At 33.5% G+C, this 26,611-nt stretch overlaps 1 protein-coding gene and 1 pseudogene across 1 annotated transcript; one reads left to right on the forward strand and one right to left on the reverse strand.

Annotated features, from left to right (window-relative positions):
- Window positions 1–2,245: 2,245 nt before the first annotated feature.
- Window positions 2,246–13,747, forward strand: LOC142642774 (uncharacterized; annotated as a pseudogene).
- A 2,289-nt stretch (window positions 13,748–16,036) lies between these two features.
- LOC142643884 (putative disease resistance protein RGA3) lies at window positions 16,037–19,576 on the reverse strand. Its single transcript, XM_075818609.1, has one exon. The coding sequence runs from the start codon at window positions 19,487–19,489 to the stop codon at window positions 16,037–16,039; it is 3,453 nt and encodes a 1,150-aa protein (XP_075674724.1). The 5' UTR covers window positions 19,490–19,576.
- Between the last annotated feature and the right edge of the window lie 7,035 nt (window positions 19,577–26,611).

Raw genomic sequence — 26,611 nt, forward strand, 5'->3', positions numbered from 1 at the left:
TTAAATATATATATATATATATATATATTATTTGACTGGACCTATAGCCGCGTTTTTGAAAACGCGGCTATAGCCCCGCCCTTATATAAAAAAATAATTTATTCGGATGCACAGGTCATCATTTTAAAAAAATATATATGGACCTATAGCCGCGTTTTTGTGAAACGCGGCTATAACCCTCCCTTATAAAAAAAATTGTTCTACTGTACATAGCACCCTTTAAAAAAAATATTTTTGTCTGGACCTATAGCCACGTTTTTATAAACGCGGCTATAATCCAGACGTAAAACGCAGCTCAAGGCCCTAGAAACACGGCTTTAGACCTAATCTATGGCCGCGTTTAACAAAACGCAGCTATAGGTTGGGTCTGAAGCCGCGTTTCTAGGAAACGGGGCTATAGGTTTGGTCTATAGCCGCGTTTCTTTTAAACGCGGCTATAGGTCAGGTATAGCCGTGTTTTTTTATAAATGCGGCTAAAAAATGCGACTATAGCGCGCGTTTTTTGTAGTGTAGAGAAATGCCAAAGCTTATGGATGAATATTAAAGTTCTGAATCAGAAACTCGAGCCTTTAATGCACGTTGTGGTGAGCAACGATATGGCAGCACAAGAGAAGGTAGTGCCCGCCGGTTTTAACTACATGTGATTCCAAATGGTTTTCTACTGCACATTATTTGACCCATATAAGGCACTAGAAAAGGTAATGTCTGCAAGAGAGGCCTTTGTAGAGTAGGGGAAGCTTAAACTGAGAGTAATACCCTGTGGAGGTGGTGGAGAGAGAGAGAGAGAGAGAGAGAGAGAGAGAGAGAGAGAGAGAGAGAGAGAGAGAGAGAGAGAGAGAGAGAGAGAGAGAGAGAGAGAGAGAGAGAGAGAGAGAGAGAGAGAGAGAGTCGGAAGTCAAACTTTTTTTTGGGTATAGAGATAAAGTTTAGAAGGTAATAAATGAGAGTAATTAATTAGATTCTAATTTAAATATTTGTAATAATTATAGTTTTTTTTTAACCGTTGGATCTATTAAATCTAATAATTTAAAAAAAGTTACACAAAATGTAACTTGAACTTATCTTATTTTTTTAAAGTACAAAAACCTACTGTTGTTTCAAACTTTTTTTAAAAAAAATTTATTATTTTTACATATTACACTCTTAAAATTTGAGTTAATTTTAATTTTATCTTCTAAATTTTCAAAATTTTGTCTCCTCTACTAATATTACGTGGTTGGATTTGCTCCATTCCATCTATGCATTGTGTCGGACTGTCCGTAAAGACCATCATGTGAGATAATTGGTCTAATGAAATTATGACATGCCATTTTAGTTATATTTACCATCTCAATTAAATAGTTTAATTTTCTTATGAAAAGTCTTTGAAATCTAAACATTATAAAAAGTAATAGTAAAAAAACGAATCACCAACTAGAAAGCAACAGCTTTTCTTGAAGTACTAGGAAAAAAAAAAAACTTTAACGTGGCGTTTGGTACGGGAAATCCACATTACTCTTGGCATCTAGATTTCCAGGAATGTGATTCCTAGGAATCACATTCCTAGGAATGTAGCTATTCCTATGTTTGGTTTTATTGGGAGATTCCCAGGAATGTGAGATGATAATATTTGGTGTATTCCTAGGAATCTTAAATGAATTATTTGTTTTTCCCATTTTGTCCTTAGATTTGAATGTGAAGTACCAAGCCCATTTAAAAAAAAAATCTTCCTTTAAATAAATAATGAAAAAATATATATAAACTATTAATTAGTCCTTTAAAAAAATATCTTACTCTAAATAGATAGATAAAAAACATTATATAAACTATCAATTAGTAACACATTCATTAAAACTGTGATCTAACGTTTCAAAATGACAAGAATAATACAGAAATAACTATTAGCAAAGTTATTTATCCTGTTTATGTTGTTTTGGCGGGAAAAGATAAAAACAAGAGAGAAGATATTGATAATTTGTTTTATAGTTTATCTTAATTGCTTAAATGATAAGAAAAAATGGTTAAAATTGTCAATTTATAAAAAATACAATTTCTTTTAAGTTTGGGAATCTGGATTCCCACCTGTTTTAAAGGGAATCCACATTCCCACTGAGAGGGGTTTAAGGATTCCCCTGGCATCTGATTCCCTAGCGTAATTTGCAACCAAACATGGAAATTTTTAAACATTCCTGGGAATCCTAAAACATTACTCCGTACCAAACGCCACCTAAAATCTCTAATCATCTATCACCTTCCAAATAAAACCACTAAAATCAATCTAAAGTTTAGAACAATTGAAATAAAATTATTGAGCATTAGAGCTCGTAAAGCAGGGCGTTACACTTCTCCTCCTCGATGTTCCTCAATACACTCTTCTTCCTCTTCTTCTTCTTTCTTCTGTTTGGTTTTACTTATATTTATTCATCAATCAATCAATGTGGCAGATGTTTTCTGTTGGGCCTGCTTTTAAGGGCATCAAGATGATTCCTCCTGCTTCTCATTTTCTTTATTATGCTTCATCCACCAGGTTAGGTTACTTTAATTGTCAGAAATCTTTATGTTCTTCTAATTTATTTAGTTTTTGTATTTTTTATGCGATTTTTGTTTGTAGAGCAATTTTCTAATACTTGTTGCATATACGCAGAGATGGCAAGGATTTCTCACCAATTATTGGTTTCTTTATCGATGCTACTCCTTCTGAGGTTTTAAATGCATTTACTTTATTTCCGCCTTTTCTGCTTTAGTTTATAGTCTGTTCAATTTATAACAGTTGCCATCTATTGCTGTCTTAATGTCAATGCCATATTGGAAACAGATAGGACTCATATCCTAATTGTACACCAACCATTTGATGCATCCATGCTCCTAGATAGAGGATCTAGATCTTTTCCAATTTCATTAATAATTTTTTTCTTTATGTTTGGAATGAGGCTTTGATGGAACCAGCGTTTGAATTGTAAAAATAAGAGGCCAACATGATTTTATACAAATAATTAGGTAAATCAGCCCATGTTATTAAATGTTCAAGAAAGATGAAGAGAGGAAAAATTCTTTTTGACCCAGTTTGTATAAAATTGTGGCTGAGAGTATAAAATAGAAACAAGTAATTGACATCTTTACATTATCATTTTCGGCATAGATTTAACCAAAGGCCACTTCATATAGCCAATTTTCGTGTGTCAAGATTTGCAGAGAGTGTGAAGTTAATTAACAATAAGTTATTTTCAAAAGAGCTGGAAGTTTGGCACCTGGAATGATTATTCTCATGTAAATGGCTGTAACAGGTAATTGTTCGTATGTGGGATTAACTACAGGAAAGATTGGTCAAAGTATCGGAAGAAGAGGTTTGTAACCATTTTAGTTGCACATACCATTTATGTTTTTATTTTGGAACAGAGTCAGACTGATGTATTTTGCAACCCGCATGGATTTGAATTGTGGCCTCAAGTCTTGACATTAGTTAGCGAACTTGTGCCCTTTTAGGTTTTGGCAAAACAGAACTTGCTAACCTGCTGCATTTTGGAAGCGCTACCAAGCAAGAAAAATCAATCAAGCATCCATTTTTGGAAAACATGATTCTTTTCCCCTCTTTGCAATCAAATACTTATAAAGCTTTGCAATCTTGTAAGGAAATCAAAAGATGGTTTTATTTAAAAACATTTGAGCATTTCACCAAGTATGTCAGATGAATTATAAAGTTGACTTAAGAGTTAGTTGTCAACTAATTTTTCAATAGGGGTAGAGACAGGATGGTTACATCTGAAAACCAGACCAAGCTGATGTCAATTGATTGCTTAATGCAATTGCACTATTGGTTTTCTTCTTGTCTGATTTCCTTAAATTGGGTTTTAATCTGTTTTCTAAATCAGAGTTAACTTGAGAATTGACTGCCAAAAAACATATTATAACAAGTGTACAGTTAACAACGCGAGTTACATTTGGTGGTGTTTCTGACATTTCCTTATCTTGTCATTTTATTGGAACATATTAGGTTATATGTCTTAATATGAATTCTAATATTTTTCTGACCTACTCTAACCATACAAAAGTTGTGGAGTGCCAAGAGCCTTGTAACTCCACTAGCTCTTCTTGGTGATTCCAACAGAGACATCCAGGATTCAAATTCCCCCCTTCCCCATTGTAACTATCGAAAATACAAAAATTGTGTAGTACAGTGAGAATTCCAATTTGACAGAATACTTCCACATGGTTATGTTACCCTACTTAGTAGATCCTATTGCTCAAATTTATACAAGTGAATGTTCAATCCTCATAATATATTCTGTAGGAGATCGCTTACAAGATTTAATGCTATTATGCCACTTAGTTTCACCAAGCTACCTGCTTTGAAGCTTGAAACTTTGCTTTTGTGAAGAATGCTGCTGAGTCTCTAAGGTCTAAATTTAAAAATCTTGTTGATCTGAAACAGAGTTTTTTTTTTTTTTTTTTCTCTCTCTCTCACTTTTCCTTTTTTAAGGAAGAGAGATATTGTCAAGCAGTTAAAAGTTTGGAGTTTGACAGACAACTTGGTCCTTACAATCTAAACCCAGTATGGAGATTGGAAGCATTTATCAAATTACATTACAAAGAGCATTATTGAACGAATTGGTTAGTTCCATCTAACTACACTTGGGGCTCTTAATACTGCAAGCTATTATGAGTTTCTTTACCATTGTCGCTTGTGTTTGATTAATTAACTATTTTCCATTGGCATATATGTTTCTTTTTCAATCAATTTTAGTTTTTTTTTCTCTTTTCATTTTGTTTGATATTTAGATGCTTCTTGCTCACTGATTTTCTGTTCTAGTTATGTTTCTTTTGAAAAATAGATAAAACAGATTTGGATAGACTTTGAAGTTGGAAAATGGTAGACTGTGAGATGGACTGGCACTAGGAAAATGGTGGAAATTAGACTCATAATTATCTAACCAAGGCTGGGAAACCATCTAACAGTAGAAAGCTTTAATGTTTCAGAGTAGTGTCATGCTATGGGATACATGTTATATGTCTATAGATGTGTGCAATTTTCTCTTCAACTTCATTTTGTGTGGAGGAATTATCATCAAAGAAGAGATTATTGATCATTTCTTAGAAGGAGTTCTAATTTTCAATACAAGGTTTATTGTAGATACCCTACAGAGTGAGAGGCAAAGGTATTCTGTCTTTGTGTTCAAGAATAGGGTGGAGGATGAGATTGGACTCACTGGGTGTGTGTGCAGGAATGAAGAAATATGAGGTTGTGGTCATTTTTGGTGAGTGGATATTTTGTCGGTTTCACTATTGTCAGGAAAATATATACTAGGGACATGGTCCCTAAGCTCCTCAAAGATTACATTTAAGCAGTAGAATTTGGTACTACTCTAATTTTGTCCTTTAAAAATAATATCATGGCCTACCAAGCCTTATACAATTTATCTGCGCCATCATACTTTTAAACAGTTCTACTCCTTTTGGAGGCCCTCTTGAGAGGATTCCATTGTCCTTCCCTCTGAGTGTATCGAAGGTACAAACGTGTTTAGGTTATGTTGATTTTAGATTTAAAGGATATTTTGTAGATATAACGTGCATTGATAAATTAACTCTTGTTTTAAAAGCTCAAGGATGAATTTGTCATTTAACCATTATTCTAGTAAACATCAACTTTCAAATTTGTCTAACTTAACTCTTACATCATATGAACTTAGACACTAATCACTCAAAATATCCATTGATTCTTTATTTTCTATGCCTTAAAGTGGGACTAAAAATGTGTGATGGGCTTTTTGAAATGAGTCTTCTTACAGCTGAGGATTTGGTGTTGTGGGAAAAAATTTATTGTTTGTTGGTGTGACGTGTGTTTGAGGGATGGAGAATTATTCTTGAACTGCCCACTAAAAAAGACATTTGATCCTTTGATTTTTCCTTATTTTATATCTATTGGTTTTTGCCTAAATTTTCAGGTAGAACTTATCATGGCTTGTTGGGAATGTAAGCTTGGGTGGAGCATTCCTTTAGTAAGATAAATGGCTCGTGCCACTCAGAAACTTCTTTAATCATTTTTGTTGTTTATGCTGCACCTAATGGCTACCACTATATCATTGTTTTATTTGGTTTAGATCATGAATTCTATTTTATTCTTATTTTTATATTTTTTTATCCCAGTTATCTTCAGATATCTTGATTCTTAGTTTACTTTGAATTATGGTTTATATTTTGAAACTAAGGCTTGGTTGTTGTTTGAATTTATGGTTTGCGTCTTCTGATTGTCAATTCTGCATAAACTTTTAAATTTAAATGATTCATTCAACATGCAGAACCCATTGGAAGAGAGATCACTGTTGCATGTGAATCAGGGATGGTTACAAACACTCCTAAAACATAAATGGAGAAAGCACTAGATGGGCAGATGAAGTCTAGTAAGTTCTTAACATCAGTGGACAATTCTCAGAGCAGAGGCTGTTACTATACATCAATTCCCCGTGTTATCAAACAATAAGGAATACATGGGCAAGAACTTACTTCCTTGAATATTGACAAGGTAAAAGATCTTAGAGACTTGGACATTACCTCAACATATTTTTCTACCATTTAGCATTTGCTGATTTGGGTTTTAAATTCCACTGATCTGTTCAGACACAATTGTTAGAAAGTTTGCTGATAAAGGATTATGGAGGTTCTGAAGATGTACTTCTTGGAGAGCTGCAATTTGCATTTATTGCATTTTTGGTATGTGTAGACCTTTCTAAAACTTTCTTTATGTTGAAATTGCTGTTAGGTTTTATGACATCTGAAAATTTGGTAGATGGGACAATCACTTGTAGGATTTCTACAGTGGAAAGCTTTGGTTAACCTTTTATTTGGATGTATTGAGGCTGTAAGTATTCATTTGGCTAATAGTTTTCCATTGATTTGTTGATCAATTTGTGAGATTGAATTTGTTCTGACTGTCCTAATGTTGTGAGTAAACTTGAAAGGTGTAGGCATATTGGGTCCTTTTGTGCGACATGTCATCTTCTGCTTTCATAGCTTTGGTTTAAAGAAAGATGCAGAAGATGATGTGATGATTCTCTCCAGTGCCAAAAAATTGACTTAATCTTTTCGGTATAATTGACAACATTTCCCTGAAATACACACAATTGTCATTGTTTTCATTGATCTCAGAACTTCATTTTCAAAAACATGTGTGGAATATTAATTGATTTAAAAATACCTCAAATCCATGTAGTTTCTTGTTACTTTGTGTAGGAATTCTAAGGCACTTTATGCTCTAGGGCCAAAGTTGTGGTTTTGATGGTGCAAATTGCCAAATTTCCTCAACTTTTGTCATTTACTTGAACAAATGTGGTTGGAACGCAAACCTTTTCTTTTAAATGATCTATCATACAAAAGACTTTTCTTAAAAGTTTCAGAACATCATTTTCTTTTGATATTTGGACTTTATGTCATTTCAGTGCTTTTATATCATGGGACATCAATCTATTTGAAGGTTTTGCGAAGCAGGACCACAACCAGAGATTAATTCAATATTTACTTTTGGATTTTCATTGTATTACTCCGTATTCTAAGTTTTTATTTATTTAGTTTGAGTTATGATAGAGATTAAATTTCATATTCTTAGGTAGGGATTAGTTTAGCATTTGGATTAGTATTTGAGTACGGTTAGGATTCATTTCATGGATGTTTGTCTTTATCTCTTATTTTTCTGAAATCTCTATAAAAGCTCTAGATGATTTATTTTGTAGGCAGACTATTGAGACTTGATTAATGATATTTATTTGTGCAAATTGCATCTGTGTTTGGTGTGTGATTCCAAACAAAACTTAGGTGGTGAAGCCTAGGCTGTCTTGCATAATTTTGCCTTTTGATATTGCAAACAGCATTATAGTAATTGCGGGATTGGTCAATGAATAGTGACACCATCATTGTTAGAATTAGAATTTTGCCTTTTGATATTGCAAACAGCATTATAGTAATTGCGGGATTGGTCAATGAATAGTGACACCATCATTGTTAGAATTAGAACGGCATAATCTTTGTTGGAAGTGACTCGAACATATTCATTGATGCTATGTTGTGGAAGTTTTTAATATGTATTTATTGTAGAAAATTTTACTTGTTTCTAAAATAATTCATGGGTGATATCATGGTTGTATGTAGCTATATAGTTAACATATTATTATGATATTGTTTGGAGTCCTATGTGGTTTATATTTAATAATTTTATTTTAATTTTTTAGATGATGGGAGGATTTTATTTTTGTTAAAATGTATGTCTGAAAGTTTATACTTTTTGCAGCCTTTTCGTACAAGGACTCAACTATTCACAATGGTAATGCTCTTTTCTTATTTATTTATTTTTAGAAAATTTATTATTATCATTTTTGGTAAACAAAAGGAAAATAGGTTAAATTATTATTATTATTATTATTATTTTGGTAATTAAAAGGAGAATTCAAAAAAAATTATTTTTTATTTTTTGATAATTCGATAGTTACAATGGGGGAAGGAGATTTGAACATTGGATGTTAGCTAAGCTACAAGACTTTTGGCTATTTTACTATCTGATTAAATATGCGGAACAATGGTAGCTTGGGCAGGGGGGGTTCTACATGTTGTTCAGGGGGTATTGGGAAGAAAAATTATATATATAATATATTTTTGTCCTAGTTTAATTTAATCTTAAAAATACTTTTGCAAACCCTGACTTAAATCTTGCACGCCCTGAACACCCTGATCAAATATCAGCCCAACCCAAAACCAAACAACAACACTGATTTGACAATCCCAAACCAAACAACATAGATCATAGATGTCTCTCACTTTGATCTGATTTGATCTTTGAACTTAGTCTCATGAATCGTATCTCATCTTATCTTTCTTTGCTATTTGTCTATCTCGGTCTCTCTATCTCTAAGAGTAAAGAGCGAGTGTTTGTGAGTTGTGAGTATCTCTCTCTTTATCATAAATTTGTATTGTATATATGTGAGTGTGTTTGATATTGATTGTGTGCATTATTTTTCAAATCCTTTTTTTATTGTTTTAATGTTTCTTGTGTGAACTGTGGTGTGTGAATGTGTGCATGTATATAGTATAAATATAATATAACTTTTTATAATTAAATAATTAGGAAATACCGAGTGTTTGTTACATGTGTGTGTATGTATTGTTATAGTTATTATTTTATAATAACTTTTTATTATGAAGTTACATTCAAGAAAAAAAAAAGTAGAGTTAGTGATTGACTGATTGTTCATGCATTTGATTAGTCAAGTAGATACTTAGTGTATTATTTATGTATGAATGAGTGTACTTGTGTGGGTCAACAACTAATAAAGTGCCAATGGGTTGAGTTTTGTCATTTAGTTAAAAATATTTTTATAAAAACAATGTCAAATAGATAATGACAACTGCATTAAAATTAAAACATCATACAAACTTGTCACACCTACCCACATTGATAATAGATAATGACAATTGATTGTAAAACCCATAGAAAGAAATTGTAAAACTTAATTTATTTATTTTTTTTGTGTGTCAATAATTCGATATTCTCTTTTTATAAAATTTTGTTTTCAATTTAAAATTTTTAATGACCCCCTAAAAAAAAAAATCCTAAAGTTGCCACTGAACTTCGGATGTAACTATTAAGCGTATCCAAGACGCAAGTCAACTCTACAAAGCCTTTGGCCCTTTGCCAACTATTTTGTTTTTGTGATTTTTTTTTTTTCATTTCATCATTGTGCTCAATGCGGGGCCATTTTATTTGATAGACTATATGACCTTTTTACTTCGTTAATAATATCGATACACTAAATAAGATAGGATATGGTTGTTTGATAGCCTGGCCTAATTTTCAAAAGCCTAATCAGTTTTAGTTGGCCTTTTGTTATATGTTTGTGTTCTCGAAAGTTTTTATTTTTGATACTTCTTTGATGTCCTCTTCTTGCTGAAGGTTTTATTCTTACGTAGTCCCATTGAAGTAGTTAACTATGATATTAGGCATGAAATAAGCATCATTGGTTTATCAGGTTGTCACTATCGCTCTGTTTATTTCGAAGTAAAATATTTTCAAGAAAATATTTTCATATTTTAATGTGTTTGTTTTGTAGTAAAATAAATGGTAAATGTAAAATATTTTCAGTCAAGTAAAATCAAAGCAAAATTTTGTAAAATATTTTACGCTTAAAACAGAGGTAAAACATTTTACACTTGCTCTCCATCTCTCGGTCACGATACTTTCTTCCCCTCTCTCACTCTCATCTCTTCTCTCCCACAACCCAGCCAGTCACTCACCCTCAGCCTCATCACCCTCCATCTCTTGGTTCCTCTCTCCCCCTCCATATTTTGTTGGTGCAACTCATCAGCGGCTCCACCATCGTCGACACAACCAGTTCTTAGGTTTGATTTCTTGGTTTGCAGTGTCAATTGAGTCCACCAATCTCACCGCCGATCTGGTTTTGTCTCCCCAATATGGGTTTTGGGATTGTTTGTGGATGCCAATCTCAGTTTCTGCCACTGGGTTTCTATGTTGATCTGGGTTCTACCATTGGGTTTTAGTCGCACGGTTTGTTCTGCTAAAAACTGTGAAAGACCACCTGAGTTTGCTGGGTTTCAATCTTGCTGGGTTTCTACAAATATCAAGTTCTTGTTTTATTTTTTTGGTAGCTAATTTGAGTTTGGGTGAGTTTGTAGAGAAATTCAAATTTAGGTGAGTTTGTAGAGAAATTTGATAATTTGGGTTTAAGAATTTTTGCTTTGATTCATGGTTGTGCTTTGACTGAAATTAGAGGATTTGAGTTTGACTAGTTCAGAATTTTGAGTTTGGGGTTTTCATGATTGAAGGAAAATTTTCATTTTACATGTTAGCAACCAAACACAGTAAAAGGAAAATATTTTATTTCAAAACAAATGGAGCGGAGCGTATATTTGCAACATCTGTAGTTAACTTGCATAGAATTTCCTAGTATGTTTGATTTGCCAAATTAAAATTTTTGATGCATTGATATTTGGGAGTAGGGTGATTTGAATACTGGATGTTTCGGTTGGAAACACTTAGAAGTGCTGATTAATTAGTTACATGGCTCTTGGCAATTCGCCAAATTAAAATTGCTTTTTCTTTCTTCATTTAATACTGATTAACACTCAATAAATGTAATTTTCCTATTTTTGCTGTTAGTTTTATATAGAGCTCTGACAACTTATAGAATTCTATGCAGTTCATTAAGGTTATCTACTATCAACTGAAATTTGGGCTTGAGAAAGATCTTACAGATACCAGTGGTGCAGCAACCGGGGTATCCGCACTATTGAATGATTCATGGTTATCTGCTGATAGCTTTTGCACCATCTTTGCAAGGTACCTCTCTGAGGTTACTAAGTCATTGTTTAAATGCATGATTGTGCTACCATGCTTAACGGGCATTTTTGCAAATTTACTTTCCCTTGTTGATATAACTTTTATTGGCAAGTCAGATTTCAAGGCTTTCATTGATCGAGTGAACTGTTTACCTACTCACCAACACTTATTGGTCAATTTGAGCAACTTGCTTAAAAAGCAATAAAAATCATTGCTTACTTAGTTTTAATCACATTGATTGAATTATGTTTCCATCGTAACATTTTTCCTTGTTAAAGAAGAAATGGTAAGTTCATCACAGATTGTTGACTAATTGCTGAATGGAATTGCAGGACTTCATTTCATTGATGCTAGATGCCTCATCTGTTGATGGACATCTACTGTCATGGGTATGAACACTAATCCTACATTTTCATGTTTGATTCTCTGTTGGTTTGGAGGTTTTGGGCTTGGGGCAACTTGCCAGGCTTTCATTTTCTCTTCATACACTTTCCTTTTAGGCATTAGCAATGGATTCTCTATTTTGGTCTGCATAAGATTATGGATTTTCTACTCTGCAAATTAGATGTATATTTATTACTTGAACTGGTTACATATAGATAACATGAATATAACATATAAATTTGTCTATACAAAAAATTCATGTCAAGGAAATTTGCTTCATTCATAAAACCAAACATTATTTACAATTACCAAAAAAAGAAAAGAAAAAAACACAGAATTCTCTTGTTAATTCCAACTCAATCATTTGTAACTTTAATTCTGAATGTTTAATTTTTGTCTCTTACCAATTACAAGTTCATATCTCTAGTGTCATGTGATTCATTTCATACTGGATAGCTAGATCTTAAGACATTTATAGAATATTGAAAATTTAAGTATGTTTTAGGATGATGTCTTGCAAATTGAAGTATGCATTTTTTGATTTCCTTGAATATGGATTCTTACTTTCTTATTTTTAGTAGATAGAGACAACTCATGTTTTTTTATAAGATTGTATCAATGACCTGCCTCTATGCTTTATGGTGGGAGACATATAATCAAGGCTAAACTACCATCTACAATTTGTAGTTTGGGGTTGCTGTCCATCGACAATGAGAATTTGTAATTTACACCCTCAAGTATGAAATCAATGTCAATTTGCCCCTTCCATAGTGGTCTGTCTCATTTTCACTATTAATCCACTCAAATATGGCATCATTACTGAGTGGTTGCTGTGGTTTACCCTGGGTTAGCCTTTAAGTTTGTGGTTAGGCTTGCCACACAGTGGTGATTTGGCAGCTCTGAGGTGTTTGGGCAATGGTGCTTCAATGGGTTGATTTTTGGGTTCGGGTTAATTTCTTCTCTTTTTATTCAAAAGGACGTAATTTTTTGGTGGGTTAGCAGCAAGAATGAAAAGTTGTCGAGGGACAAAATTATAGCGACCCCAAACTTAGAGGGTGTAAATCATATTTTAGTCTAGAGTCAAATTTTGGTGGTTACCTTCTGAAAATAGTTGATTTGTCTTGGTTTCAGGTGACCAATAGCTCGATATGAATTTGTGATATCAATGCCATACCTATAATGGCTAGTGACGGCTGAAATGCATGACATAAGGGTCAATAGTGGTCAATATTTGCCGTCTGGTATAAAGGCCAATAGTTGTCAATATTTGATATTTTTCGATAGTCTATGGTAGCTTCAGCTGGTTCTGGTAAAATTTTGTCTGTGACTCCCAATGTTATGTAAGGGCCAATACACTCGATTTGAGCCACATTAGATTTAATGCATTTTAACACTTAGGTTGAAGTCATTTGGTCCATAGGCCATAGGAAAGGAGTTTGTTGAGCCTTCATTTGAGTGAAACTTCCGATCAGGGAATGTTAAGCTTTCACTTCATTGCAAGTAGTTGCTTTCTGCTGATTAAGACAAATTGTAATGTCTTCTCTTTTTATTATTATAGGTGAGGAAACTTAAAGAGCTGCTTGAGAACAATCTTGGGTGGGAGTTTTAGCTGAACAGTGCAGTTGATGGAATATACTTTGAAGAAGATGACGAGGTTAGTGTGTTCAATATTAAAAATTTGATCTATGAACTTTCTCACTCATGATCGCATCTTTGCTTATTGTTCAACTTTGCAGTTTGCTCTGCTAGTAGAGATGTTGGATGACCCATGTTGTAACTAACTTTGGCAATTGAATATAGGGATTGTGGTCCTCCACCCCATTAATGTAAACAGACTTTAGTGATACCTAACTTGGTTTACAATATTTCAATTTCTTGCCAATTGTTAAGGCAAGTTCTTTTCGGTTTTCACTGGTGCAGAAGATATAAATATTTTTGTATATTATGAAAAAAAGACTTGGTATTTATATGTATGATGTAATAGACTTCTTAGAATAATGGTTATGTTAAATTCTCCCATTAGTTATCAGCTTAAGATTTTGGCATAAATTGGTAATTGATTATGGTATTAATCACTTGTTGAGGGAAAGTCTAGGTTGACTAGATAGAATAATGGTTAAATTATTAAATTTTCTACTTCCTTCTCAATTTAAAGATGTACAATGTTCAAGCTTTTTGGGGTGATTTTGCATTGCTAATGTTCAAGATTTTCTTGTGATTGGATTTCATAATGATTTTTATTTGCCAAGAGCCTTATAGCTCAATTGACATATTTTAGTGTTTTTAATAAAAATATTTAGGGCTCAAATTCCTCCTCCCCATTGTAATTATTAAATTATCAAAAGTGAATTAGTTATTATTTATTTGGTAATGTAGAGCTTTTTTAGAAGGGAGGGAATGGTTGTACGAGAATTGAAAAAAAGAAAAAGAAAAAGAAAAGAAAATAACTGTAATCTTAAGTGATAGCTCAATTGTTATGGTATTCTTTTGTGCTTCGTACATGTAGTTTGAATCTTATTTCTTATACTCCCACTATTTATCATCTAACAAACAAAAGTATAGAAAAAAATTAGTACGATTGAACTAATGACAAGGTTGACTTATATGGTTTTTTTGGCCCATTTTCTCATGTATTATATGGGATGAAAAACGCTGCTTCTAATTATGCATCTCAAGTTTGATTTAGTGGTTCGGGTCAAGAGGTTTGTTGCTTTGCTAAAAGAGTTGCAACTCTTTTTTGCTTGCTTTGCATGTTTTTTTGCTAGTTTATGAGATACTTGACTTGTTTGTAAATGTGTTTTGTTTTGAGAAATTTTCTTGCTCGTTTAGGAAAAAAAAAATTCCTTTCTTTTCTTGTTTTGAGAAAACAAAAATACAACAGAGGAATATGTTGGATTGTCCATAGCAATTTTAAAGTACAACAAATATACAAATAGTAATGAAAAGTGTGTCAGAAAATTGAATTGAACCTTCTTTTTGGAGAAAAAGAGAAGAAAATATGAACTCTGACAACAAGCAAAGATTGAAGGTAATGTACCATAGCCTTTCTACATGTTGTTCGGGGGGTATTGGGAAAAAAATTATCTATATATATAAAATATAAAATATATATTTTTATCTTAGAAATACTTTTGCAAACTTGATTTAAATCTTGCACACCTTAATCACGTATTAGCCCAACCCAAAATCAAGCAACAACACAGATTTGCCCATCCCAAAACCAAACAACACAGGTCATAGATCTATCTCTTTCTCTTTGATCTTAATATCATGAATCTTATCTAATCTTTGTCTCTCTTCTCTATTTGACTATTTCAGTATCTCCAGCTCTAAGAGTAAAGAGTGAGTGTTTATAAGTTGTGAGTATCTCTTACTTTATTATAAATTTATATTATATATGTGTGAGTGTGTTTAATACTGATTGTGATACTGATAGTATGCATTATTTTCCAAATTCTTTTTTTTATTTTTTATAATGTTATTTGTGTGAATTGTGGCGTGTGTGATGTGTGCGTTTATAGTAAAAATATAATATAATTTTATATAATTTAATAATTAGGAAAATACAGAGTGTTTGTTACATGTGTGTATGCATTGTTATTGTTATTATGTTATAATAACTTTTTATTATAAAGTTAGATTCAAGAAAAAGAATAGTAAAGTTAGTGATTGACTAATTGTTTAAGCATTTGATTGGTTAAGTAAAGACTTAGTGTATTATTTATTTATAGATGAGTATAGCTGTGTGAGTCAACGAAAAATAGAGTGCCAAGGGGTTTAATTTTTTCATTTAATTAAAAAAAAATTTATAAAAACAATGACAAATAGATAATGACAAATGCATAAAATAAAAGCATTATACAAACTTGCCCCACCTACTCACATAAACAATAGATAATGGCAATTAAGATTGGACAAACAGGAAATCTCTAAGAACTCGAGCAAATATATATATATATATATATATATATATATATATATATATTGAATTGTCCATAGCAATTTTAAAATACACAAATATACAAAATGTAATGACAAGTGTGTCACAAAATTAAATTGAACCTATTTTTTTTTTTTTTTTTTTTTGTGTGTGGAGAAAAAGAGAAGAAAATCTGAACACCAACAGCATGCAAAGATTGAAGGTAAATGTACCATTGTACATTTGTACTGTCCACCGAAGGCATCATGGGTTTAGTTTAATACATGCATACATTAGAGTAATGCATATATTAATATCCATATTAAAATCCAAAATACAATTTGATTAGATAAGAAACGAAAAAAAAAAAAACCATTAAAAAAAAAAAAAAAAAAAAAAAAAAAGGGAGAAAGCTACCTTTATAAATAAACTTTTTTTGAAGCGTGTTGACATCGCCATCTCAGCGTTGACCTACTTAGCAACATTTCAAATTTCGTAGCGAGAGAAGGGATGTAAATGTTGGTGATGTGAGATATTTTATGCCAATCCTCTCCACTGTCTTTCTTGCACCGCTTCTCCAGATGTGGACATCCCGCGATGTCCAATCTTTTGAGTGCCGTAAGATTCTGTAGCTCGTCTGGTATAGACATTAGATTAGGGCAGTACCAAATTCCCAAATGTGAAAGCGATGTGAGGCATCCAATCTGCTTAGGCAGAGAAGATAAGTCTTCACAGTTCCAGATGCGTAGATAACGGAGAGCAGTTAGATGTTGAATACCCTCTGGCAATGAAATTAACTTCGGACACGTGTCAATATCTAAATTCTCAAGTGCAATTAAATATTGAATTCCCTCAGACAAAGAGCAGAATTTGTTGCAGCAATCAATGGATAATCTCCGTAGTGAAGATAAGCCCTGCAAACCATTCATTGGTAAGGACAAAAGATTATTACACTCCCATATCCTCAGTTCCCGTAATGAATGTAAGTTCTGGAGTCCTTCTGGAAGACTTTCGATCTTGTCACAATTTTCAAGACGAAATTCATTCAATGCAGAAAGATTATCCAACTGATTAGTCAGTGACATGAGATTGGGCATTTTGTAAATCTCCAACATTTCAAGCATCTTATGATTTTGCAACAATCCATCTGGAAGAACTGTCAATTCATCATCCATGTTTTCAATCACAAGGGAAGAAAGTGAAGTGAGATTCATCACTGACCTAATTAACATTGCATTATTTCTTCCCATAGTCAAACCTGTAATGGAAGGAATAATAGGAATTTCAACTAACTTTGGGCAATCCGTGATATCTAATGTGCTTAGGCAGGGAAAATTTTCTCCTCCAGTCACTGTTCTCCATTCCTCCAAATCTCGCATCTCCTGTAGCCTAAATTTCTTCAATGAGGGAAACGAAATTGCACCGTCTCCATGGAACTCATTGCAAATATATTTCACAGCATGCCAGCCAGTTATATTAAGAACCTTGAGGAATGGTAGTTTGCCAAGAGTCGGCAAATGTTCACATCTTTCCCAACAAATTAGCGAAATTTCAACCAAATCACAAAGAACTGAATCTTGAATCCATGCTGGAATTTTTGAACCATGATAGTTGTTTATGGACAGTACTTTCAGATTTGAATGAGGTTGGAGACCATCAAGAACATCTTCAACATGGTCTGGTACATGGCTTTTATTGTCTCTCTGCCAAACCAAACTTAGCGAATGAAGATTTTGTTTTCCAATCAAATTTGCATTTTTGGCCTCCACTGAATTTTTGACATTATCAAGTTCCTTTATTATCAACTTGTTTCGAAGGTTTAGCCCTTTCAACTCACTTACTTGATAACCTTTTTCCTTGCCAACAATGAAGAAGCTCAATGATTGGAGGCAAGTTAATTGTCCTATTCCTTCAGGCATACGAGTAAGAGAAGAACAATTAGTGATCCCAAGATACATAAGGTTTTTCATGTACTTCATACCTTTGGGTAACTTACAAAGAGAATAACACCTATCTAGTTTCAACGTTTGCAAGTTCAAGAGGCAGGTTGTTGATTCTGGTAAAACTTTGATCATAGAGCCAGACATGTCAAGATACCTCAAATGTTTTAAATTGTTGATTGATCTCGGTACTTCCGAATAGACAGATCTAAAATCCAATGCCCGAAGATACTTTTGTTTAAAGAAGAATGGCAGAAAAGCTTTACGACCAGATGTACCGAGGCATGTGCGTAGAGATCGAACTTTACATAGGTCCTCATTCAAAGAAATGGCTTGCGATGACCAGTCGAAAGACATGTGAATAATCCTGCCTGCAACCTTCACATCTTTACCGGATTCCACTGCAAGGCATTCATGACTCATAATAGATTGAGCAAGGTCATGCATGAGGTCATGCATTTTACACGTTACATAGCCAGGATATACCTCCTTGACGTCTTGAAAGAAAGACCTCCATACTAATTCATTGAAGATATCAACACCAAAATCATACAACTCCAATGGTCCTTTGAAGGGAATAAAACCATTAGCCATCCATAGTTGTATCAACTTATTCATCTCAAGGTCGTGATCTTTGGGGAATACACAACAAAAAGCAAAACATTGCCTTAGATGTGGGGGTAGATGGTGATAACTCAACTTGAGGGCCAACAAGATAGAATTGTCACCTATTGGTAAATCCCAAATCTGACTTTTTTCCACTGATTCCCAATCACTCTTCCTACTTTTTAAGGACATGAGGCTTCCAAGAGCCTTTATAGCTAGAGGCACGCCTCCACACTTCTTCACTATTTCCTTACCAATTGATTCCAATTCTGATTTCTCTTCTACCCTTCCCATCCCAAATGCACGTCCTTTAAATAAGGACCAAGAATCATCCTCTGACAAGCATCCCATGCGGTGTATAGGATGTAATGTAGCCATCATTCTCGCAATTGTTTCAATCCGAGTTGTAACTATAAGCATACTACCTTTCGCTCCACACGTCAACATATGTTTTAGGCAGTCCCATTTCTCATGGTTCTCGTTCCAGACATCGTCCAATACAAGTAAAAATCTCCTCCCACGCAATTTTTCTTGCAAGTGTTGCTGCAGTGGATCCAACTCTGAAAGATTACATCCACTACCATCAATGGATTCTATGATTGCCCTCACCAGCCTTATTATCTGGAAATCATCTGATACACAAACCCAAATTCTCAATTCAAAATGCTTCTCCACCCTTACATCATTGTAGACTAACTGTGCAAGCGTTGTTTTACCCAAGCCCCCCATGCCCCATACAACATAAATGGCCAGATTATCTTGATCATCAGACACATTAGTGAGCAACACCTCAATGATCTTTTCTTTTTCCTCATCTCTTCCATAAATCACACTTTCATTCACAAGTGAGCAAGTTTTTCTCCTTTGTACATCAACAACTTCCGTGTTTATAACTCCCTCACTCAAGTGGAATTCAGATCTCTCCTTAGAAATGGCATCTAGTCTATCCCTCACATTCTTCAATTTATGTGCCATTTTCATGCGAAATATAAGTCTGTTTCGAAGAGAAAAGAATCTACTTACTTGGCCCGTCGCACCTTTCTCTCTCTCCACCTTTCGCATTAGAGCTTCAGTTGCAAACTCGTCCAGAACATTATCCGCGTCACGAGCTACATCTTTGAGCTTTCTCAGCCAATCCGTGATAGCTTTACTGTTCCACTGCTTTTCCTCTGCATCTTGGAGAACGGATTGGATGGTAGACATCGTGCTCTTCAGTTTGTCAAGCTCAGCTCCCAAGCCCCAAGCAACTCCAAATTCTTGAAGTGCAGAAGTATTCAAGTTCCCCACCACAGTGTTCACCAAGGCAGAAAGAAGTAAGTCCGCCATATGATCTCTCTTTCACTCACTCTGGGAATAAATTGCTATAGGAATACAGGATAGTTGAAGAGAAGTGAATTGCCAGAAGGGAAATGCCTAATCAGCTAGTATTTTGCTTCAAGGCCTAACTTACCTGTGTCTTTCTACTTTTGGCTCCACTAGGCGTGGACTTGAGTTGACTTAGCATATTCTCTTTTGGATGGTATATTCCTAGTGGGATTTTAATTAAGTTTTACATCTTTCTCTTCTTAAAAAAAAATAAACTTTAGCAAGCATTGGTTAGTGATTTTCACATCTGGCTCCACACGGTTTTAACTAAACCATCCATTAGTGGATTCCACATCTACTCCAGCTCATTTGATTGCTCCTTTGTTACTTTATATCCCAATAATTTCTCTGAAGGATCAATCAACTACTCCACCAATTCTGTCACATTGGGGTTGGTGACAGTGACGCTGTCATATTACTTTCTATTTACCCCATGGCAGTATTGTAACTTCTGTCTTTTGAGTTGTTATCCACATGACATGAATATCAAGGGGAAGTAATGAATACTCCTGTTTAAAAGAGCTTTAATCAACTAGGTGTATTTTTGATATACATATGGGTGAAAAAGTGTGAAAAAGTGTGTAATATTGTTTGAAATGTGAAAATATAAATTAGAACTCACTTACCATTACCAAACAGAACTTTAGTATTTGTTAATTGAAATATTATTGTTGCTTTTCTTTGTTGATGCTGGCCCTTTCGAGATTTGGAATGCATAAAGTTTATTTCTACTTTGGTTTACAGTATATTCCTTCACTTAGCTTAGTTATAGTCTTTTATTTTGTGATAATCTTGTTAGGTTGTTATCTATACAATTTGTCATAGCTCTCTCTTTATTCCGTTTGAATTGCTTGGCTCTAAGATATGAGAAACAAAAACTTGATTCATCTAGCTGTGGAACTGCACTGCTAGTCTTGTCATGTATATGTGTGGAGATCGAATAGATGGAACTTGATCCTTAGACATAAAGAGAGGGGGGCTAAGTAGCAGTTATACAAACACTAGACATGGTTGCAATATAAGACTTTTTTTTTTTTGGAGGAAAGCAACATAAGACATTGATGCAATACAATAAAATAATGATATGACAATATTACATCATATATATATATATATATATATATTGAGAATATAAACATGTACTAAGTTTAAAAAAGCATTTTTAAAATTAATATTGTGGGGGTCGAGTCAACCTTGCTTGGACTAGACTAATGTCGCAATTAATATTTTTGTGGGAATGAAGGGATAGCTCACAATGAGAAATCCAAGGAGACCAAACTTAGAAACAAGATGGTAGAGATGATACAAAGACCCAAAAATACTAACATATAAGACTACACTTTAGGCTATATTTGTTTGGAGAGATTTTAGGGAGGATGGAAAATTGAGAAGAGAAAAGTTGACAGAAAGTAGTTTTAGTGGATGTTTGGTTGGGAGGAGGAGGGAAAAAAAAAAAGAAAAAAGGTGGTGGACCCAGGTGTTTTCTCCTCGAGCCTACCAAAATGTTTTCTTCTCAAAATGGGGAGAAACAGGAGGGACGGGGGGGGGGGAAGCTCAATAGCTGATGAAAATCTTCATGTGTAATTGCACATGGGCTTCGTAGTTTCATTGCTGGTTTTTTTTTTTTCCTTTGATTTTTATTTCCGTAACTCTCTCTCCGTTACCTTAAGTTTCCATTTTTTTTTTTGCTCATATTCCCTTGGCTTGTGCTATTTTTCTTTTTTTAATATAGAAGTGTCCATACAAAATTTTTTTAAAATAAAAAAAATTTGTTACTTTTTTATTTTATTTAACGGAGACATAATTGTAAATTTATACCAATTTTATTTTCCATCCTCTCATTTTTCTTCTCAACTAAACAAATAAGTTTTTTCCCCTTATTTTCTGTTTCCAAAAACAATTTTCTATTTTTGAGACTAAAAAACTTGTTTGGCAACCCAAAATGGATAGAAAACAAAAACTGTTATCAAAACTCAATTTAAGAAGGAAATTGAAAACATGTAAGAGGCTGTTTTCAGTTTCTAATTTTTAAAAGTTAATGAAAACACACATTTGATTTAATGAATTTGTCTCATTTAATGAGTTAGCATTAGAGTTCAAATCCTAGGAATTACATATTTTAGTATTGTTTTTTTTTTTTTCAAAAACCTATCTTTTTAATTTCATCTAACCAAACATGTTTTTGATTTAAAAATACAAGAAAATTGTTTTTTCCTTATATTCCCAAAAACACGTTTTTGAAAATAGAAAACAAAAACTGTTACCAAGCTTAACCTATATTTCTTTTATCCTCCCACTTTTCTATTCCCTTTCCATTTTCTATCCTCTCACTTTTCTACTCTTTCAACCAAACAGACCCTTACGCACACACTTGTTGGAATATCTCTCTCTGTCTCTCTGTCTCTCTCTCTCCCCCATATACCATGGGGTTGTCCCTTATTTATGCTAATGTAAGTAGTGAGCTTGTAATGATATGGGCTCTATTAGACATCAGATTCGCCTTTTGGAATCATACTAGGAGTACGTGTTTAACCCACTATTTATACTGCCCACTTAAAAAATTAATGCGTAGGCCACCATTGTCTCTTGCTGACACCACTATTGCAGCTGTTCCTTACAATTAGTGTCATATCTTGAATAATGTGCTTGTTTGTGGAGCATCCCCAAGCATTGTGGTTCCTTGCCATATACCTCGAGCAAGTTCTCCTTGGCTTGTCGATTTCAGATGAAATTCTCCTTGACGAGTGACATTGGGCCAAACGAAGCTCTTTGGTATGATATGGGCTCCTGAGTGGACCCCCTTCATCAATTGGGCCTTCTCTATTTTTCATTGGGCCTATGGCTAATGGCCCAATACCAAGTGGGCTATTTATTACCCCCCATTAGCAAGCATTAATTAGCAAGCATCAAACGAAGCTCATTTGATTGCTCCTTTGTTACTTTATATCCCAATAATTTCTCTGAAGGATCATTCAACTACTCCACCAATTCTGTCACATTGGGGTCGGTGACAGTGACGCTGTCATATTACTTTCTCTTTACCCCATGGCAGTATTGTAACTTTTGTCTTTTGAGTTGTTATCCACGTGACATGAATATCAAGTGGAAGTAATGAATACTCCGGTCTAAAAGAGCTTTAATCAATTAGGTGTGTTTTTGATATACGTATAGGTGAAAAAGTGTGGGAAAGTGTGTGTAATATTGTTTGAAATGTGAAAATATAAATTAGAACTCACTTACCATTACCAAACAGAACCTTAGTATTTGTTAATTGAAATATTATTGTTGCTTTTCTTTGTTGATGTTGGCCCTTCTGAGATTTGGAATGCATAAAGTTTATTTCTACTTTGGTTTACAGTATATTCCTTCACTTAGCTTAGCTATAGTCTTTTATTTTGTGATAAACTTGTTAGTTTGTTATCTATACAATTTGTCATAGCTCTCTCTTTATTCCGTTTGAATTGCTTGGCTCTAAGATATGAGAAACAAAAACTTGATTCATCTAGCTGTGGAACTGCACTACTAGTCTTGTCCTGTATATGTGTGGAGATCGAATAGATGGAACTTGATCCTAAGACATAGAGAGAGGGGGGCTAAGTAGCAGTTATACAAACACTAGACATGGTTGCAATATAAGACTTTTTTCTTTTTCTTTTTTGTGGAGGAAAGCAATATAAGACATTGATGCAATACAATAAAATAATGATATGACAGTATTACATTATATATATATATATATATATATATATATATATATATATATATATATATATATATATATATTGAGAATATAAACATGTACTAAAGTTTAAAAAAGCATTTTTAAAATTAATATTGTGGGGGTCAAGTCAACCTTGCTTGGACTAGACTAATGTCGCAATTAATATTTTTGTGGGAATGAAGGGATAGCTCACAATGAGAAATCCAAGGAGACCAAACTTAGAAACAAGATGGTAGAGATGATACAAAGACCCAAAAATACTAACATATAAGACTACACTTTAGGCTATATTTGTTTGGAGAGATTTTAGGGAGGATGGAAAATTGAGGAGAGAAAAGTAGATAGAAAGTAGTTTTAGTGGATGTTTGGTTGGGAGGAGGAGGGGAAAAAAAAAAAAAGAAGGTGGTGGACCCAGGTGTTTTCTCCTCGAGCCTACCAAAATGTTTTCTTCTCAAAATGGGGAGAAACAGGAGGGACCGGGGGGGGGGGGGGGGGGAGCTCAATAGCTGATGAAAATACTCATGTGTAATTGCACATGGGCTTCGTAGTTTCATTGCTGGTTTTTTTTTTTCCTTTGATTTTTATTTCCATGACTCTCTCTCCATTACCTTAAGTTTCCTTTTTTTTTTTGCTCATCTTCCTTTGGCTTGTGCTATTTTTCTTTTTTTAATATAGAAGTGTCCATACAAAATTTTTTTAAAATAAAAAAATTTGTTACGTTTTTATTTTATTTAATGGAGACATAATTGTAAATTTATACCAATTTTATTTTCCATCCTCTCATTTTTCTTCTCAACTAAACAAATAAGTTTTTTCCCCTTATTTTCTGTTTCCAAAAACAATTTTCTATTTTTGTGACTAAAAAACTTGTTTGGCAACCTAAAATGGATAGAAAACAAAAACTGTTATCAAAACTCAATTTAAGAAGGAAATTGAAAACATGTAAGAGGCTGTTTTCAGTTTCTAATTTTTAAAAGTTAATGAAAGCACACATTTGATTTAATGAATTTGTCTCATTTAATGAGTTAGCATTATAGTTCAAATCCTAGGAATAACATATTTTAGTTTTGTTTTTTTTTTCAAAAACCTATCTTTTTAATTTCATCTAACCAAACATGTTTTTGATTTAAAAATACAAGAAAATTGTTTTTTCCTTATATTCCCAAAAACACGTTTTTGAAAATAGAAAACAAAAACTGTTACCAAGCTTAACCTATATTTCTTTTATCCTCCCACTTTTCTATTCCCTTTCCATTTTCTATCCTCTCACTTTTCTACTCTTTCAACCAAACAGACCCTTAAGCACACACTTGTTGGTATATCTCTCTCTATCTCTCTCTCTCCCCCATATACCATGGGGTTGTCCCCTATTTATGCTAATGTAAGTAGTGAGCTTGTAATGATATGGGCTCTATTAGACATCAGATTCGCCTTTTGGAATCATACTAGGAGTACGTGTTTAACCCACTATTTATACTGCCCACTTAAAAAATTAATGCGTAGGCCACCATTGTCTCTTGCTGACACCACTATTGCAGCTATTCCTCACAATTAGTGTCATATCTTGAATAATGTGCTTGTTTGTGGAGCATCCCCAAGCATTGTGGTTCCTTGCCATATACCTCGAGCAAGTTCTCCTTGGCTTGTCGATTTCAGATGAAATTCTCCTTGACGAGTGACATTGAGCCAAACGAAGCTCTTTGGTATGATATGGGCTCCTGAGTGGACCCCCTTCATCAATTGGGCCTTCTCTATTTTTCATTGGGCCTATGGCTAATGGCCCAATACCAAGTGGGCTATTTATTACCCCCCACAAATATAAAACCATTAGATAAAATTTGTAGCTATCGTTTGGGTTTAGCATTCATAAATATTGACAACAGACCATATTCATTGATATCCTAAAAGCAACATCAATCAATTTCAATTTCTCGTGGCTTTCAAATCTACTAACTATATAAAAAGCAAGCGTGAAGAGATTTATCTACAATAGTTTGGTTTGGTCTATTCTTAAGCCAAAACGGTGAGTTTGGATGAGAATCGAAAAACTTTAATATTAAGAAATGTTATGCCCACAATATAATACTTTCACAATAAATTTTAAGTAAAAGATTATTACTAACTATTATTAGTGGAAGAGAAGGTAATTTCAATGATAGGTTCAAATTAGAACAAGTAATAATTTACTGTTAGTATATATTAGTAATAGGTGATCACACTATAATATGGTGCACACTCACTTATACAATGTCCCCTATTTGGTGGATGGTGTTGCTTCACCAACATACAGTAGAGTATTAATTAAGTGTTAGAATTAGTTATTTACTGAAGAGTTGTGTCTCTTATATAAGATACAACTCTTGGTGAACAGACATCTCTCTTCCCAAGAGACATGAAGGAGTTTATAAATACTGGGACTCCTTATTCATTATGACATTACTTTTTATTATTCTATCTCTATCTATGTTAGTGATCCCAGTTTAATGACATTACCATACACATTAAGGGACCATTACTGATATCAGAGCTAGATTTCGATCCTGGACCTGTGGGTTATGAAGGAATGGGGATGCTCGGAGAGCATGGATATGTAGCTTTTGCTTTGGGGACACAATTGGTCAATATTAAGAAGAATAGCATTGAATGAGAAGTTAGTGTACGAATGTAAAGTCTACTAATGTGCATTATACATAACACAAGTTTTACAATGAAAAGTCATTGAAGTCATACGAGAAAACCTTTAGGATGCTGGCTTAGAGGAAGGATCAAGCGATTTAGTGCAGGTCAACACATGTCTGGTGTGTGTGGTTGAAGGACGTCGACTGGAAGTGCGGGTGTGGACTGAGATCCTCGACTGCGTGTGGTGACAAATGTCCCACATGTTCGATGCCATTCGTTTGAAATGCTAATATTTTACAACATAAAAAGATTGTATTCTAGATTATCATCATGAATATATGCTGATATGAATTAACAAGGTGAATTTAAAACCTTAATAATTTTTTTGTTGATTGTTTACATCTTTTTACTGCTTCAATATCTCTTTGCTTAGTTTAATTGATTGCTAGTTTTATTTAATTTTAAAATAAATCATTTTTATTGAACTAGATTATGATTTATTAAATTAAGGTTTGATTAGTTTTCTTACATTCAAACATGTCCCTTACCATGAACTATATCCTCAACTAATAATATTATGACACATCATTAAATTTAATTTAGCCTAACATAAACCAATTAAATGTAAGAGTTCATAATCACATATGGTTAAGACATAATTCATCAATTTTTAATTTACCATTAAAACATGTTTTTTGATATATTTTTTTAAAATTCGATAGTCCGATTAAGACTCACGAACT

This window comes from Castanea sativa, chromosome 7 (genome assembly GCF_040712315.1).
Source record: "Castanea sativa cultivar Marrone di Chiusa Pesio chromosome 7, ASM4071231v1".
Classification (NCBI taxonomy): Eukaryota; Viridiplantae; Streptophyta; class Magnoliopsida; order Fagales; family Fagaceae; genus Castanea; species Castanea sativa.

Coding starts and splice junctions, on each gene's coding strand:
- LOC142643884 (XM_075818609.1), bottom strand. CDS start 19,489: ATGGCGGACTTACTTCTTTCTGCCTTGGTGAACACTGTGGTGGGGAAC.